Source organism: Halichoerus grypus, chromosome 12 (genome assembly GCF_964656455.1).
Source record: "Halichoerus grypus chromosome 12, mHalGry1.hap1.1, whole genome shotgun sequence".
Classification (NCBI taxonomy): domain Eukaryota; kingdom Metazoa; phylum Chordata; class Mammalia; order Carnivora; family Phocidae; genus Halichoerus; species Halichoerus grypus.
The window spans coordinates 101,263,513-101,281,746 of record NC_135723.1 but is presented as its reverse complement, the minus strand read 5'-3'; the positions used below and the strand labels follow the sequence as shown (position 1 = coordinate 101,281,746).

Below are 18,234 nucleotides of genomic sequence, written 5' to 3'. Positions count from 1 at the left end.
ATGCAAGTATGGATTAGTGAGATGAGATTAGATTCAGGATGAGGTTTTTATTATCTCATAATTCCTTACTTAGTACAGAAACCTATAACAGCGATTATTATAATAAGGAATAAGAGTCTATAAATTACCTGATGTTTGTGATAGTTAAATTACCTCTTAGTGTTAACTTGAACCAAGTACTATGAAATAAGTAACTTTAAAATATTTCTTCTTTAGATTTTGATGCAATTACAGATCCTATAATGAAAGCCAAAATGGTGGCCCTTAAAGGCATAAATAAAGTAATGGCACAAAACAATATGGGCATGCCACCAATGGTTATGAACAGGTAGGTGAAGATATTTCTCATTTTTACTGTGCATCAAGAAGTACATGAATTATTACTAGTTTCTAGAAAAAACATACAGTAACTCAAAAACCTATATTCTAGGAATGAACAATAAATACTTAAATTGGTTGTGATGTCAGCTGGATATGATCAAATGTAAAATGTTTTACAAGTGTAAGGATTTAATTTCTATTAGTTTCAAGGTAAACAAAAGATTAGGGAATGATTGGAAGGTTGACTTGATTAATCAGGAAATCAGGGTATTTAAGTGTGTTTTTTTAAGTAGTTTTAGAATAGTTAATCTAACTAAAGCCTTCTTGGGACAGAGATCTTTCATCCAAAATAGAGGAAGATGAGAAAATGAAACAGAATAGAAATTTAACTGCTCTTTTGAGAAAAGAAGATAGCTTATTTAAGCCTGTGAATATTTTTTATTCCATCAAAGGAACAATGCAGAGAAAAAAGTGGGACATTTCAGTAAAGATCCCCAGTGGTTAAGGCAACTGTGAATTTATTTCTAAAATAAAATGTCCCCAAACTGAATTTGAATCAGGAAAGGAAAAGTCAAGAGGATGGTTGACAGCAGTTGGAGAATTTGTAAGTCTTTTCACTGTTAGCAGAGAAGTGGAAATTATGCATTAAACAGGACTATAAGAATTAAATTAGAGTATGCCCCTGAAGGTATATTAGATAACTGCTGGGCAGTCTTTCTTAAGTTTTGATTATGGACCGCCATCAGAATTATGTGGTAGTTGTTTAAAAGTTCAGGTTCATTGACTCACCTGCAGATCTCCTGAATCAGAGTATCTGGAAATGGTGCTGGTGTATATGTATTTTTGATGAGCACCATGAATTATTCTGATGTGTGTTGCGGTTGAGAATCTGTCAAGAGAGTAAGCATGGAGCCTCAATTTAACCTAATTACCTTGTTGAAGAACTTTTTTTCACAAAAAGGATTATGGGTGATTATGGAATTGAATATAAAATCTACATGAATTTAAGATAAACATGTTACTTCAGGTAAATTGGGAATCCTTAAAGGTATATTTCTTCGCAATTGTTGAGATACTTTGGAAATGGTCCAGAAGCATTGTTGAGATCAAAGTAGAGATAGTAGTTTCTAATGATTTTCATTATTACATGGCATCTATTACCACAATTTCTCTGTCACAGGGGTTTTTAACTTTTTTGTCATGAACATTATTGACAATCCAGTGAAACCTTTGAATTACCTCTCAACATTTTATATGCAAAACCAAAAAATGTAGCATTACAGGGAAATCAATTATATTTGAAATAGTTATTTAAATTTAAAATTACGATATATGTGCTTAATGCATTAACAAATTTAGCAGTAAGTCTAATAACTACCATTATTTCATAGTATGTAATGATGAACCTAAGTGACCAAATTAGGTATGTGCAGCAACTTTTGTTATGAATGTGAATTCTACTGGTGATAAAGTCATGGTACTGCTAATAATAGTGTAGTTTGCTGCTATAGTCAAAATAGAAGGAAAAGCCAATTTCATTCGCACTTAAAGTAGGGACCTCAAGTTTAAAAAAAAAAAAAAAAGCCTCAGAATCAGACCCCTGATCTTTCAGCATTGGTACCTCAACCAGTGAGAGACACATTGGTACATTAGTTATGTCTTAGGATGTTGTTTGTTCTTCTCCTGAGTGCTTTGAAGAAGTGGTGATGATCCCTCCTTCAAGCAGTGTACTGTGTTGACTGAGGATGATAGACTGTGGTATTTGGATCCAGAGATCATTCCAGATGAGGGTTGTAGTGGGGACAGGAGGTTGATAAATAAATTAAAAAAAAAAAAAACCTGAGTAAAAAAATTAAAAAGCATATGCTCTAAATTGTAATAGTATAATAGTATAATACTAATGTATAATATTTTATACATAATTTGGAAATTATGCTTGTTATATTAAAGCATTTGGTAACTCTGGAGGAAGTGTTTTCATTAAAGCAGTAATGTTTCTATGAAGTTTTTATAGCTGTAATTAGAATAAGTCACATTTTGCCGAACATTTTTATTTATTTATTTATTTATTTATTTAGAGAGAGAGGGCGTGCACTTATGGCGGGGGGTGGCGTGGGGCAGAGGGAGAGGAGAGAGAGCATCATAAGCAGGCTCCAGGCCCAGCGCCGGGCTCCATCTCATGACCCTGAAATCATGACCTGAGCCAAAATCAAGAGTCGGACACTTAACCAACTGAGCCACTTAGGCGCCCCTGCCAGACATTTTTAACCATATAGATTTGTTCTTGGTCAGTAACAAATTTTTGATTTGCCTTAACATTAGATATAGAAATGTACAAAAATGTATGAAACTTTTAAATTGAGATACCTCTTTTGTTTTAGAATACAAAATAAGCTACCAATTATTTTTTTATTAAAGAATAATTGACTTTGAGTATTGTATTAGTTTTAGAAGCACAACCATACTGATTTGATATTTATCTACATTATGAAATGGTCACCACAATAAGTCTAGTTACCATCTGTCACCATACAAAGTTGTTGAAGTGTTATTGACTATATTCCCTCGGCTTACATTCTCACCTCCCTGTTCCTTATTTTTATTTTATAACTGGAAGACTGTACCTCTTAATTGCCTTCACCAATTTGTCCATTCCCCCACTCTCCGCCAGTAATAATTGAAACAAGAAATAATTTTCTAAGAATGTATGTAGTAAATGAAGACTTGAATTAATTTTATTTTAAGGCATAGCGAGACCTGTAATAGAGAGTGAAGCCCTGGGAGCAGCCTAGTTGGCTTCTTATCCCAGCCGCTTGGCTCTTGTGGTAGAAGTTAAGTAATCTCTGAGTCTTCCTCTCATCATAAATGAAATGGGAGTAGAAAGAGTCCACACCTCAGAGCTGCAGGGTGAGGATTAAACATGGGCAGACACCACAAAATGGGGCTTTTGTACATAGTTTTGATGCCATTGCTCTTTCTCCCCTGGAAGAGGAAATTATTAAACACTTAAAATAATTATCATTCCACATGCTCCTCATTTTGATACTTGGAACTTTCTTTTCACAGGTTCCCCTTTATGGGCCAGTCGGTGACGGGAGCTCAGGCTGGCGAAGGGCAGAGTCTGCTCCCACAGGCCGTCGTGCAGGTACTGCTGCTTTCGCTAGTCACCGAGAGGGGGCGCTGTCCTGCCTGTCTCACCAAACCCTACTCTTTAGAGGGAGGCCACTTGTAGAGAGCGGTAGAAACCTTAAAACCCTGCCGAGTGCATTCTCGGCTCAGCAGAAATAAAGACGTTTTATTACTTTTTTTAAAGGAAAGCCAAACTGAGGTTAAAAAAATTGACAGTTTCTGAAAAGGACCTCTATATTTACGAGTTAGAAAGTCACTTGGAGGGAAACCAAATGCTTAGGGTTTTGGGTTTTGCTTTTATTTACTTTCAACTCCACAAGAACATTTTCATGTCCTGCATTTTGGAATTAATCCATAACATGTGAAACTGCAAAATAATGACTATAATCATTCGACTTGGCTGTCGATAGTCATGTTCTGCTATTTATTCCTTAGAATAATTTAGCTTTTTAAGATATTTTCCATTCATAATAATCAGCTTTAAGTGTAATATTTAAATGTCTAGTGTCAAGCAGTGTCCAGGAAAGTAGAACTGTTCATTTCATAAGGTGTTTTTTTTAATTTAATTTTATTATGTTAATCACCATACATTACATCATTAGTTTTTGATGTAGTGTTCCCTGATTCATTGTTTGCGTATATCACCCAGTGCTCTATGCAGAACGTGCCCTCTTTAATACCCATCACCAGGCTAACCCATCCCCCCACCCCCCTCCCCTCTAGAACCCTCAGTTTGTTTCTCCGAGTCCATGGTCTCTCATGGTTTGCCTCCCCCTCCGATTTCCCCCCCTTCATTTTTCCCTTCCTACTATCTTCTTTTTTTTTTTTAAACATATATTATTTGTTTCAGAGGTACAGGTCTGTGATTCATCAGTCTTACACAATTCACAGTGCTCACCATAGCACATATAAGGTGTTTGTTTGTTTTTTTTTTAAGTTACCTGCCTAGGAAGAAAAAAGAGAAAGCTACTTACTATATGTCTTCGAAATTTTCTTTTTTGCCATGACAGTTGTGCCTTAGATTTACTATGCTGATAATTATATTCTTTTCATTATTAAAAGAAGAGAGCACCGTCTGATACAGTGGAAAAAGCATAGACTTCATAGTGGAGTTAAAAAAAAAATCTCAGTTCCACTATGAATTTACTGTGCAACATTGGGCAAGGTCTTTAACCCCTGTTTTCTGATCTTGCAAATGTTACACCACTTGCTTTTGCAGTATTATAAGGGTTACATGAAGTATTCTGGCTGCTAGGAACGCTGATAATTGTTACCTCGTGTGCAGCTCATGTCTAACAGAACTTGTAACAACTGAGTAAATGTTTTTTTCAAAGTTAATTTTATTTATCAGAGTATTGCCAGGGAATTTTTAGGTGAATAACTAGTCAGTCAGTCTCCCTGGAAGAAACAAGATATTTAATTAGAAAATAAGACTAATATTTTTAGTAAGTGTATATTTTATTATTTGTGCATGTTAGGGACAGTAGTTCTTGTTTGTAAATAACTTTGTGTTATAGAGTGGATTTTAGTAAATCTGGAACCCATATTTATGTCTTAATTGCAGAAAAAGCCAGGTAGACTTCATCAAAAAGTGGGATTTTATGTGGATCTCTAGCTAAGTACTAATGATATTTGACTTGCCCTAATACTATATTTCTGATGAGTAATCCCTTACCTCAAACATAATTGTTTTTCAACTAAAATCTAGAAAATAAAACAGTTCAGAGATAGTTTTAAATTTTCAGAAATTAGTTTGTCACCACAAAATTCATCCTACTTTTTATAAAAATCAAAGCTTTAAAAATGTCTTAGGAAATTAAGGGGTTTTTTCCTTCCATTTCTTTTTCTTTCTTTTTTTCTGTTTCTTTTTTTAAGTTTTCCCCCCTTTAACTGAAATGTGGAATAAACCTATTTGTAAATTTTACTTATTTTAGGATGGCAGTATAACACATCAGATTTCTAGGCCTAATCCTCCAAATTTTGGTCCAGGCTTTGTCAGTAAGTATGAATCTAATAAGTTATGTGTTCTCTGGGGATTGCTTGTTTGCGCTATATTTGTGTTCTTCTAAACAAACAAACAAAAAAAATTGGAGTTAGTGTAGATGTGTTATTTTAAGTCTAAGTGCCCTCATCTTTTATGGAACATCCCTGCCCTATTAGAAATCTGTTTCTGAAGGCATGTATTTTCATTGCTCTTTTTCTCTGTGCATGAAGAATTCTAGTTAGAGATCAATATTTTAATACAGAAAAACCATCTTCCCCATTCTCTTCAATACTGTTGTTGCTGTTTTTATATATAGATTGGGCACTTTACAATCTGTAGAATTAAACCACTTCTTGTTCTAATGACTGTCTGCCTAAGTGACAAGGACACTAAATGGGAACAACAAAGGGAATAGGCTTAGAAATAAGTTGGGTTAGCAGCATGGTGTGAAGGTCAAGGATGCAGGATGCCACGGAATCCTTTCTAGTTATCTTCAGGGGTCCCAAGGTGGTTCAGGATAGTATTTAAAGTTCTCCCCAAACTGAACCTTTCTGAAATCTTCAGACTGTTTAGCTAACTTTTTTTTCACCATTATTTTTCATTTTGCTCACCTCTGCTCTCCTGGTTCCAGAAACCAGAAAGGCTTTCCTTGCGGTAGGTCTCATTCTACCAGAAGCAGAACTTCTGAAATCTTGTGAAAAAGCCTGTTCTTGAAAAATGCCCTTCAAATTTAGTAGACTAGATTTCAAGTTCATACATGTACTGGAACTTCTGGGTTTAGGAACAAACCCAAAGTCTGACCTTTTGAAATTAACCCCTGCATTTAATCATAATTATAATTTGAGTACATATTTGCATTAAAAACAAGTATACTGCTATAACCAACTGGCTTTTTCTGGCTTTATTGTGCCCATTGGCTTTGGTTGGATTCTTACTGTATGACAATATTCTGTTATCATTGATGTAATTTTTCAGCTAATGTCCTTCTTGGAATTGTATTTATTCATTTCTTTGTCTTATAGTGAGTCAAAAGGTATATTTTGAATTTTACTACCATAAGATGACTTTTTTTTTGTTTTTGGGATTTGGCATCAGTGACGTAAAGTGCCCTTAAAGAATAAAGAAGGAATATTGGTACAAAATGAAGAGATATAACTATTTGGGGAGATATTTATGACAGTCATAAAAGCAGAAAAGATTTTACCTGGTTAATAATTATTCCATACCTTTGCTTATTTATAGAAATATAAATTACAAAATTCATAAAAGTTAGCAATGTTTTTAACTTATGGATTTCCTTTATAAAACATAGACTTCATGTTGGTCCCCTCTAAAAGAGTTTAGGTTCCCTTCCTCAAAGTTTAGGGTATTTTTTCGCTATTAAGAAATAAGAAAACCTTATAAACTTAGGAAAATTAGCATGGGAAATGATACCTAATCCATGCTCTGGTGATAGTGTATACCCAACTTTGTTTCTTCAAAACAAAACATTTCTAAAAAATGTCTTTAAAAAAACCAAAATTATTTACATTCTGTAAAGTTGAATTAATAATACATATATAACTTAATAGATAGTATGGCATGTGGGTTAGAGAAAAGCATTCCATTAGATAAAAGTCTTCTGTTTTTCAAAGATTAGATTTATAGTATTTCTGAGTATGAAGTTAACACTGTACTAAGAACATGCATTTTTCGCTTTCCTCAAATAAATGTTTTTCTAAAGTCTCCTATTTGATAAAGTTAAATTATGGTCTAATATTTAGTATTATGTTTTAATGACACCTATTACAAGGTCATGGTGAAACTGCATTTCCTTACAAAATGGATTTGTATAACTTTTACATTGTTGGATCCTTTAGAAAATTAACACAGATGAATTTTTCATTTTTTCCTTAGATGATTCACAGCGTAAGCAGTATGAAGAATGGCTTCAGGAGACCCAACAGCTTCTTCAGATGCAGCAGAAATATCTTGAAGAACAAATTGGTGCACACAGAAAATCTAAGAAAGCCCTTTCAGCAAAGCAACGTACCGCCAAGAAAGCTGGGCGTGAATTTCCAGAAGAGGATGCAGAACAACTCAAGCATGTTACCGAACAGCAAAGCATGGTTCAGAAACAGCTAGAACAGGTAATTTGAAGTATTCTGGTTATTCTTTTTCATATGGGATGTTTTTATTATTCTCAATATTTTGGTTTTAAAATACATGGTATATCTTATGTAAAAGACACATTCCTGAAAGATGAAACAATTTTTTTTTTTTTTAAGATTTTATTTATTTATTAGAGAGAGAGAGTGCACGAGCACAAGCGGGGTGGGAGGGAAGGGTAAAGGGAAAGGGAGAAGCAGAATCCCCGCTGAGCAGGGAGCTTGGCGCTGGGCTTAATCCTAGGACCCCGAGATCATGACCTGAGCTGAAGGCAGATGCTTAACCCTCTGAACCACCCAGGTGTCCCAAATGAAACCATTTTGCTATTACCTTCCATTATAAACCAGATGTTTCTCAAAATGCTTATACTGAAATAATTATACTTAAAAAAGAAGTAAAATTTAAACTTTTATTTAAAGTAAAACATTAGAAGTGTTCAAAATGGGTTAAGAGCCCACTCCTAGTAATTACCCAAGTGAATTAAAAACTTAGGTTCACATAAAAACCTGTGTACAAATATTTATAGCCACTCTACTCATATAGTCACCAAAAACTGGGAACACTCAGGTATCCTTCAGTGATGAATAGTTAGACAAATTCTGGTATGTCCATACACTGAAATAGTGCACAGCAATTAAAAAAAACAAACTATTGATATAGAACAACCTGGACGGATCGCAAGAGCCTTATGCTGAGTGAAAAAAGCTAATTCTGGAAGGTTATATACAGATTCCACTTATATAACATTCTTGAAATCACAAAATTATAAGGATGGACAATGTTTAGTGGTTGCCAGGGCTTAGGGATGGGGGAAGGAGGGTGTGGCTATAAGTGGGTGGCATGAGGACACTTTTTGGGGTGACAGAACTCTTCTGAATCTTGACTGTGGTGATGGCTACTCTAATCTCTAAATGTCAGTTTTACTTTTTATCAATTTTAATTTTTTAAAGAAAATTGAAAAGTAATCCAAATGTTAATAGTAGAAAAGGAGGAGTCCAGAGTAGATTGACTTAATAAAACTTGGAGTACTGTCAGTGTAGTGAAGACTCTGGTAAACATATTCACGTATGTTGTCTTATTTAACCTTCTCTACACCTTTCTGAAGAAGCTAGTATTGTCACCGTCTTACACAACAAGAGTCTCTTGAGTCCTCACAGAGGTAGGTGACATGTTCGCTCCTAGCTGATTCTCAGGGTAGGGTTTTTTTTGGTTCAGATGTGTCATCTCCAAGCTATAGCAACCACAATAATGTTCCAACAGTAAGGTGATTGTAATGTAATCCCTATTGTTTAAAACTAGGACAGTTCTGGAATGAGATGGTTCTTCTCTCTAAATTTACTCTATGGGTCCATGTTTGTTGCGAGTAAAATTCTTTTAATGATAGGTATTTCCTACTAAATAATTTTAGCACTTTTGTTGCCTGCTGGTGTCTTTCTATAAATTCCTTCTGATGAGGGCCTGGCTTTTGCATACCCATGGATCAAATCCTATTTAGGAGCTAATACTGTACTTGGAAAATGGAACACATCATCCGTTACTGTATAGTTGCCAACAATCCAGTGTAATCCCATTAAGATAAGCAGCTGATGACATGTTTAAAAGTATTTTAAAATGTCATGGGAAAGGCATGGATGACCCCCTTCCTGTATTCCTAATACTTGTACTCCTGCTTCACCAGTCCCATGGTAATCCCCCAGTTCCAGCGAGGCACCTGGGCAGGAAGGAGGAAAATTAGATAGTTCTACAGCCGCTGGAAACCCACCAAAACCAGTATGTGCAGAGAACGTGCTCGTTGTCTGGGAAACTGAAGAAGATAAGTTGAAAAACCATTAGAGCTGCCGGGCTCAGTGTACTGGTATAATCTGCATCTCCAATCGGATGGTTACCGAGGACCTGGGTAGCACCAGCATCACCTCCTCCCCTTCCTGAGCAAGCTGCATCCTGGGGACACGGCTGCATCTTTATTGATGTGTGTCCGTAGCATCTGGTACATTGTGGTGGCACAAGGGTTGTTGGAATGAATTAACGGACACGAGTCAGTCATTATATTAGGAACTATTTCAAATATTACCTCAGAGTTTTGTATATTTTTTAGAAATTATAATTTGAGTATGTGATCCCTTAAATTCGAAGAGTTTCACCAATCTAGTCTTTTTAACTGGGGGGCGGGGTGGTGTACCTGCTAGTATTTCATCTTGTTTTAATATCTTGTGTGATTTTTGTATACTTAAGAAATGAAATCTTAACTTGTTTTAAATGGTTCAAATCTGAGTTAAATCTTGGTTATTCTGACCTCGTGTATTAATGTAACTTCTCAGGCAGGTCACTTTGCTGATTCCTGTGTAGCCTTTGTTTATTGTCCTATTTTACTTTTTGATGTGTAGCTTAAATAGTTTATGACTTTCGTGGTAAGGTTTTTAAAATATTTATTTCAGAAAAATATATTTCGAATTTGTTTTTGGTATATCATATGTAAAGAAGTTTTACAAATGATTTAGGAAAATTCTGTTGTTAAAAAGATTCGCAGTCTTTCGTTAGTGCTTATCGATCCAATTTTTTTTTTTCCCACTGCCTAAGCAAAATACTTTTGCATCCGCAAGATCTGCCTCATGTATAACCCCCACCGCAGTCGTCAGCCGGTGATTTAGTTCGGTACCTGCAGTATAAATAAATGAGTAAGCCTCACTTTTTGATTCCAGATCCGTAAACAACAGAAAGAGCACGCCGAGTTGATTGAAGATTACCGGATCAAGCAGCAGCAGTGCGCAATGGCCCCGCCTCCCGTGATGCCAGGTGTCCAGCCCCAGCCGCCCCTCGTTCCAGGTGCCCCCGCCCCTGCCATGAGCCAGCCCAGCTTCCCCCTGGTGCCGCAGCAGCTGCAGCACCAACAGCACACAGCGGTCATTCCGGGGCATTCCAGCCCTGCCAGGATGCCGAGTTTACCTGGGTGGCAGCCTTCCAGTGCTCCTGCCCACCTCCCCCTCAATCCTGCTAGGATTCAGCCTCCCGTTGCCCAGTTACCAATAAGAACTTGCACACCAGCACCAGGGACGGTGTCCAGTGCAAATCCACAGAGTGGACCACCACCACGGGTGGAATTTGATGACAATAACCCCTTCAGTGAAAGTTTCCAGGAACGGGAACGAAAGGAACGTTTACGAGAACAGCAGGAAAGACAACGAATCCAGCTCATGCAAGAGGTGGACAGACAGAGGGCTCTGCAGCAGGGGGTGGGGATGCAGCCGCATGGCTCGCTGCGCTCCCAGATGCCGTTCTGCAGTTCGGAGCTGCCTTGTGACTTCCCCCAGCCTCCCAGGCCCCTTCAGCAGTCTCCCCAGCACCAACAGCAAATGGGGCAGGGCTCACAGCCGCAGAGTATGCAACAGGGGTCTATTAATTCCCCTCCCGCCCAGACTTTCATGCAAACCAGTGAGCGAAGGCAGATAGGACCTCCCTCCTTCGTTCCTGATTCACCATCGATTCCTGGTGGAAGCCCAAATTTCCATTCTGTCAAGCAGGTACATGGAGGTCTTTCTGGGGCCAGCTTCCAGCAGTCCCCGGTGCGGCCTCCTTTTACAGCTGCTTTACCTGCAGCATCTGCAGTTGCTAACAGCAGTCTCCCTTGTGGCCAAGACCCTGCCGCAGCCCATGGACAGAGTTATCCAGGATCAGCCCAGTCTCTCATCCAGTTGTATTCCGACATAATCCCAGAAGAAAAAGGGAAAAAGAAAAGAACAAGAAAGAAGAAGAAAGATGAGGATGTGGAATCCACCAGGGCGCCATCCACCCCCCACTCAGATATAACTGCTCCACCGACCCCGAGTATCTCAGAAACTACCTCCACGCCTACAGTGAACGCGCCTGGCGAGCTTCCTCCGCAAGTCGAACCTGAGTCGGCGGAGCCTGTCTGCCCGTCAGCTCCCAACACGGCAGCCGGCCAGCTGTGTACAGAATTGGAAAACAAGCTGCCCCACAGTGATTTATCACAGGGAACTCCAAATCCACAGACTTATGCAAACCCAGAGGCGGATAAGCTGTCCATGGAAACCCCCGCCCCAGCTGAGGAGGTCAAACTAGAGGCGGCTGAGCCGCAGCAGTGCCCGGGCCAAGATGGGCCTGAGCCGGAGGAACAGACAGGCAGTAAGGCTGAAGAAAGAGTGGTGGCTGGTCCTGTCTCCTCAGGGCAGAGTCCTCCCCAGTCTGCTGGGGCCCCGGCTCCCAAGGGAGATGCGGGCAATGAACTTCTGAAGCATCTGCTGAAAAATAAGAAATCATCTTCCCTTTTAAGTCAAAAACCTGAAGGCAGCTTTTCTTCAGAAGACGACTGTACAAAGGATAACAAACTAGTTGAGAGGCAGAACCCAGTCGAAGGATTGGTAAGTGTGCTCCCTGAAAACTACAACTTCCTTGTCTCCCCTTTGTTTTAAATTACAGTTAAGCCGATTAGTGCCAACCACGATACTAATTTCAACAAGATTTTGCAACTTTTTACTCTAAAGGCCAAATATTAATTTTGTTGTTTCTACCTCTGAGGAGCCCATGTTTTGACTCATACCCATAACCCATATTAAGTCATAATTTGTTTACTTTTTCTTCAAAAATCAAAGACATGTACTAATGCATTTAATATGTAACACGTGCCTGTCAGCTGATTATTACCACATTGAGCTGATCTAACTGAGGCAAAAAGTGAATGTCTGTGTATCTTTATTGCACATCAGTATGCAGTTTCCATTAACCTCTTCGAAGTACAGAAGACAGCTCCTGCGCCCGCTAATACCCGGGGGGACTCGCCTCTCGGGTAACCCGTGTTGGGAATCCATTGTGTTGCAGTGTATTAATACTTGATTTTATACAAATGGAATCTTACACTATTTTATCTTTATAGTTTCCCTTGTGTCAATATTCTGCCCTTTTTAAGGTACAAAACATTGAGTTTGCTTTTTTGTTTTTTCATTTTTTTTTTTGTATGAAGAGGTTCTTTGAAAATATACCTTTACAAGATTCCATCCCCTGCATTTCAGTGAACTTCCCTGAGCTATTCCCGGACTGGGGTTTCCGGGTTGTAAGGTTGGTCTGCTTGAATGCTCGTGCTTCCTTACTGGCGTATTCCTAAAGCTTTCCCTGTAGTGCTTCTCAGTTGGGATTGTACAGTTTTCATTTCTTAATCGAATGGGGTGAAGTGGTATATTTCGCTCAGATTTTCAATTTTAAGGTTGCTAATGAAGCCGTTCTTTTAGCAAAAGTGTTGTCTTACTCTTTGTTTCTCTTATTTGTGTGTTTGACCATTTTGGAGAGATTGAGTGCTGGAGTGATAGAGTCCGGTAACTTGTAAACTCTAGTGGTAATATTTCTTCAGTCATATTTGTCGCCACCAAATATGCCCAGTCTCTAACCACTTTCTCCACTGCATTCTGTCCCCCTAGGAATACTGAGCTACTTGCAATCCCCTTGAAGGTCTTTCTGATCTCACCACATGCTGCTGTTTCTGCCTGTTGCTGTCCTTTCTTTTTCACATCTGGCCAACGTCTTCTTTTCTTTTAAAACTCAGTTCTAGAATCATCTTCCCCACACCTTTCTCAGCTCAACCATTCTCAGATGTGTCGATGCCCATGTGCTCACATAGCAGTTTTTATAATACCACTCAAATAGCTTCTTGAAGGGCATAGGCTGCATCTTGAGCACCTTTGTGTTCTCAGTACTTAATACAGTATTAGCACATAATAAGTACTCAGTGTATGGAATTGAAGTTAAGTCTTAATACTGATGATTATGTTATATAGAGAGGATGTTAGGATAGAAAAAGGAATGAGATCACTTGTATATGTATAAATGTTTGGACTGTGTCATGTATTCTCATATCCATTTAGGAGGGTGGCAAGGGGACGGGTACCTTATTACTAGGGGTAGTGATGCCTTACCGTATTCCAGGTAGGTATCCTATGCTGAGAACTTGCCCGAGGTACTAGTTAGTCATTTGGCAGGAACGGTTATTATCCCCGGTTTACAAATGATGAAATCCCGTTTACTTTCTAGTCACACGACAGGCAAAATTATTGTGGCAGTAGTTGGATACACCAAGTTTTCCTCCATACTGAGTCTGTTTCTTTACATGTAAGTTGGGGTTAGGAGAAGAGCACCTTCCTAGTTGCTGTGCAGTGAGTGGTAGAGCCTTTTTGGAAAGTTTATGAGGTTCCTACTCTGCCTGCATTAAGTTCATGTGTCATCACTTACCAGGAGGATGGTCTGGGCAGGTTCGGTCCTTTCTGTACCTTGATTTCCTCATCTGTACACAGGAGTAATACTATTCCCTGTTATGTAGGGTTGCTGCAAGGATTAACAGAGTTAAAACACATTCTGCTGATAATGTCTGGAAAAGGTGCATATCTTTGACCTGCTAATTACGTATGGAGGAATCTGACATAAGGAATATAAAATTCTAAAATATGCAAAGATGTAACCAAATGAATAGCTAATGTCCTGTCTACTAGTAGAGGGAAAAAAATGAGAGAGAATTTAAGAGAAAGAAAGAAAGTCTAGTACAGTAGTTATTGATTAAATTATTATTTCTATAAAGCTATATCTGAATGAGTTGTTTTTTCATTCTTTTTGCAGCCACTAAAATTTATGCTATATAAGGATGTTTAATGTCATGGGAAATAATGTCAAGCCACTAAAATAAAAGAATACAAAGTGTGTCCATTGTGTTTTAACACAATATATGTAGGCATAGGTAAAAGACTGAACACAGATACATTAAAATGTTAACTTTTTGTCTCAGGCAGACATTTGGATGATTTTTAACCTTTGTGCTCTCCTATAATTAGAAGTATTCTTTGAAATGTAGTAATACGTGCTTTTTAGGGTAATTGTGAGGATTAGAGATAACGTCTGCAATGCACTTAAAGTGCTTGACCCAAACGTACTTAATAAGCAACTACATTATTAATCTCTTATAAGCCAATAAGAAATTCTTAGGTCCTTGCTACTCAGAAGTGCAGCCCTTGGGGATCAGTAGCATTGAGCTTACCTGGGAACTTTTTAAGAAATGCAGAATCTTATTCTCCAGCACAGACTTACCAATCAGAATGTGTTTTTTAGTAAGAGCCAATGGAGAGGTGCACAGTTCTGGGCCTGTGGTTCTCAAAACTTTAATATATCAGTATCACCTAAAGGGCTTATTGAAACACAGGGCACTGAGCCTCACTCCTAGAGTTTCTGATTCGGTAAGTCTGGAGTGGGACCAGGGAATGTGCATCTCGAACCATCCCCAGGTGGTACTCCTTTTGCTGCTCTGGAGACTGCTTTTTGAGAACCATTGATCTCGTCCTGGGATGGGTAGTCTGAGCCTGCTTAGACCTTTTACCCTTTCTTTTTTGAGCTTAGAAGGGTTTTTACATTTTCAAATGGTTGAAAAAAAAATCTAAGGAAGAGTAATATTTCACAACATGTGAGCATTATATGAAATTCAAGTTCAGTGTCCATGAATTTAAAAAGTTTTATTGGACCACGGCCACACTTGTTCATTAATGAATGCTCTGTAGTTACTTCGGCGGTAGCGGGGCAGAGTGTCGAGTAGTTATGATGGGTACTGTATGTACTGCGGAGCCTGGAATACTACATTTGGCTTTTTACAGAAAAATGTTGCCATGCATGCTCCAAGCCAGTTAGAATAAAACTGGAAACTATAATCTTCAAACCTCCAAAGATTCAGTGCAGAACACATCAAAATAAGTCTAGCAACTGTAGTTACCTATCTAACAAAGTATAACTGTAAAGTTTAGAAATACTGGCCCCTAAAAAAATTCCTGTATTTTTAGGTATTGATAGCAGTACCTTTAAGGACCTGTTCAGGGTTCTTGGCCATTAAGTAAAGAGAAGGGTTTAAAAGAAGAGGGGAGGGGTTATTTGCTAGCATATATGTAGGCCCTTTCATTGACTTTAAGTATAGAGCAGTTATTACTCAGTCACAGTTGTGATCATGAGCTAATTTCGATGACCAGTGTTGTTTGTTTTTATTGATCTAACTGTTCTCTCAGCGAAGGTGCATAGGCTATGGAACTTACCTGTTGTTTCTACAGACCTTGTATTTCAACTGTTCCTAAGGGGAACCCAAAATAAGTCCCCAAGACCGCAGTGCAGGGGCTGTCCTTCCTCCACAGCTTCCAGGAGCGGGACCGAGGAGCCCTGGTCTACACTGGCACCGCGTGGTCCCGCCTGAGGAGTAATGCTTGCTCTGAGAGGGAAAGTAGCCACACTTAAGAATTCTGCTCTTCCCTCAAGCTTTGCAGCTTACCAATTTCTGTACTTGAGAATAATGTTTGGAAAGGGGATGATATTTCAGAGAACAGGCCATTTGAGGCTACTGCCTTTCCTCAACTTTTAGTGCCCCTGTTAGGAGTGTGTGTCATAGAATGGAACTGGATTAGCATGAACTGCAAAATCCAGCATGTGAATAGTTCACTTATCTCTTAACCTTTCCAATTACATTAGCAAACTTTGGGGGCTCAAATGCAAGGTGGTTTTGGATGTGGCAACAACCAATTGCCAAAAACAGATGGAGGAAGTGAAACCAAGAAACCTCGAAGCAAACGGACTCAGAGGACAGGGGAGAAGGCTGCACCTCGCTCCAAGAAAAGGAAGAAGGATGAAGAGGAGAAACAGGCTGTGTACTCCACCACAGACACGTTTACCCACCTAAAGCAGGTGAGTCGCTTAGAGCAGCTCCTTTAAAAAGTCAAGTGAGGCATCAAATGCTTTTTCAACCCTATTAAACTGAAATTTTCTCTTTATCACCATATTTCCTAATTAAAGTAGTTACAAGGATAAATGATGTCTCAACAAGGAGTCTAGTAGACTTCCTAATTGCAAGCAAAACTGCACCATATCCTATTGGCACCCGAAAATGGCAGTAAGATAGATGGATTGGTAGGTGATGGTCAAGATTCACTTGTGTTCAGAAGGAGCAGCCTCAGCACCAAGAAAAACCTGTCTGTGTTACTTGTGACTCTGGATGCAAGGAAATGCAGCTGCTGGTCTCCCTGCAGTAAACTCTGTTCTTACACCTTTGTGGTTGTTACAGAAGGTGGGAGACAGCCACTAAGAGTGCCACTGGGGGTACCTGGCCTCCCTTCACGCCCCGATTCTTGCTGAGCAAAGATAAGGAACGTGTTTTTCTTGTTAGGTGCCTGGCAGCATCCCTTTAAGACAGATAAGAATAAAGCTCATTTTTAAATATATCCTAGAGATTCTGTGGTCTCTCTCACTTACTTACTCCAGCATTTTGATACTCGAAATTTTTAAGTCTTGTTTTTCTCAAGCCTTATTGGACTAAGTTGCCTTGGGTCTTAGAAAAGTTGCGAAACGCTCTGTTTTGTTGACCGTGTACATTACTCTTCAATGTGTTTTTTAATAGCAGCTCTCTCTGCTCCCTCTAATGGAACCAATCATTGGAGTGAACTTTGCGCACTTTCTTCCTTATGGCAGTGGCCAATTTAATAGTGGGAGCCGACTTCTAGGAACTTTTGGCAGTGCCACCCTTGAAGGGGTTTCGGATTACTATTCTCAGTTGATCTACAAGGTAGGTTTCTTCACCAAGGTCTTACCTTGCTTCCTCTTTGGATACCATGTCAGAATTGGTAGAGCTTGTCTTGTTTTTCATCTAATCTTCCAAGTTTCATTTAAACTTTATTAGTTCAGCTAAAAGGTGACAATTTCACTGGATGAAGAGTTTCTAACATAAATATTTGTAATGTTTTATAGGTAAGACTACAAATAGTGAAGAACATCCATTATGTATTTCCATGGTAGAGAAAATACCTGTTTTCCTATAACCTTTATTAACTCTTAAAATGAATCCAAATACATAGTAAATAGAATAAAAAAAGTAGTTAGCAATTTTCCCTGAAAAATGAAATGAAAAAAATTGAGAAGTGTATTTTGTCTGATGATTTAACTAGACATTAATTATAACTAGACATTAATTCTTAAACTAAAATATCAAACTAACTCAAATTTATCTTTTGGTATTATTATTTTAGCAACGTTTTATAATAGCCTTATTAGACATTCTTTACTTCACATCTGACTTATGTAAAATGCTCTTTTTGCAAAAATATTTGAGAGTATCATCGGTTTTCTGGACGGCTTCTCTTCTTACTTTAGTATTAAAGTCATTCTCTTGTGATGCTCCATTTATTATCACTATCGGCTTTTCTCTTCAGTTAGAACCTGTCCTAACTCTTGTAAATGCCTTCTCTTCTGATGCAACCTGTTCTCCAACACAACTTCATTACTTTCATGAAATCCCAGATCTTTGCAAGATTTGTAATTTCACCTTGCACTTGATTCTCATGGTATTATTGGTAGATTCCAACAATCCCTGAGAGACTGATCACTTAATCAACAAATGACAAACTGATGACATGCTAAGCAGAGAGAAAATGTTTGGAGGGGACTCCCATTTGTTAATGATTTAGCCATTTCCATGTTATTGCTAAGACTTTTGCTTTTTATAGAGGTTTTGGACAATCCAGATTCTAATATTGAGGATATGAGTTGTAATTATAGGATTAGGACCACAAATTCTCAAGTTGTTTGTTTGTTTGTTTGTTTTTTTAATAGAACTGGGGCATATTTTAATGAGAACTGAA

The 18,234-nt window shown here is 38.3% G+C and overlaps 1 protein-coding gene across 3 annotated transcripts in view; it reads left to right on the top strand.

Moving 5' to 3' along the window:
• KMT2C (lysine methyltransferase 2C) overlaps positions 1 to 18,234 on the top strand; it is a 267,212-nt gene that overhangs the window by 229,320 nt on the left and 19,658 nt on the right. For 2 of the 3 annotated variants that reach the window (XM_078059760.1, XM_078059759.1), the window contains 7 exons: positions 217 to 328; positions 3,388 to 3,466; positions 5,385 to 5,448; positions 7,331 to 7,563; positions 10,282 to 11,958; positions 16,076 to 16,288; positions 16,998 to 17,162. In XM_078059760.1, coding sequence (XP_077915886.1) covers positions 217 to 328; positions 3,388 to 3,466; positions 5,385 to 5,448; positions 7,331 to 7,563; positions 10,282 to 11,958; positions 16,076 to 16,288; positions 16,998 to 17,162 — 2,543 coding nt within the window. The remainder of the gene's footprint in view (positions 1 to 216; positions 329 to 3,387; positions 3,467 to 5,384; positions 5,449 to 7,330; positions 7,564 to 10,281; positions 11,959 to 16,075; positions 16,289 to 16,997; positions 17,163 to 18,234) is intronic. The other variant, XM_036069051.2, reaches the window with a different exon arrangement.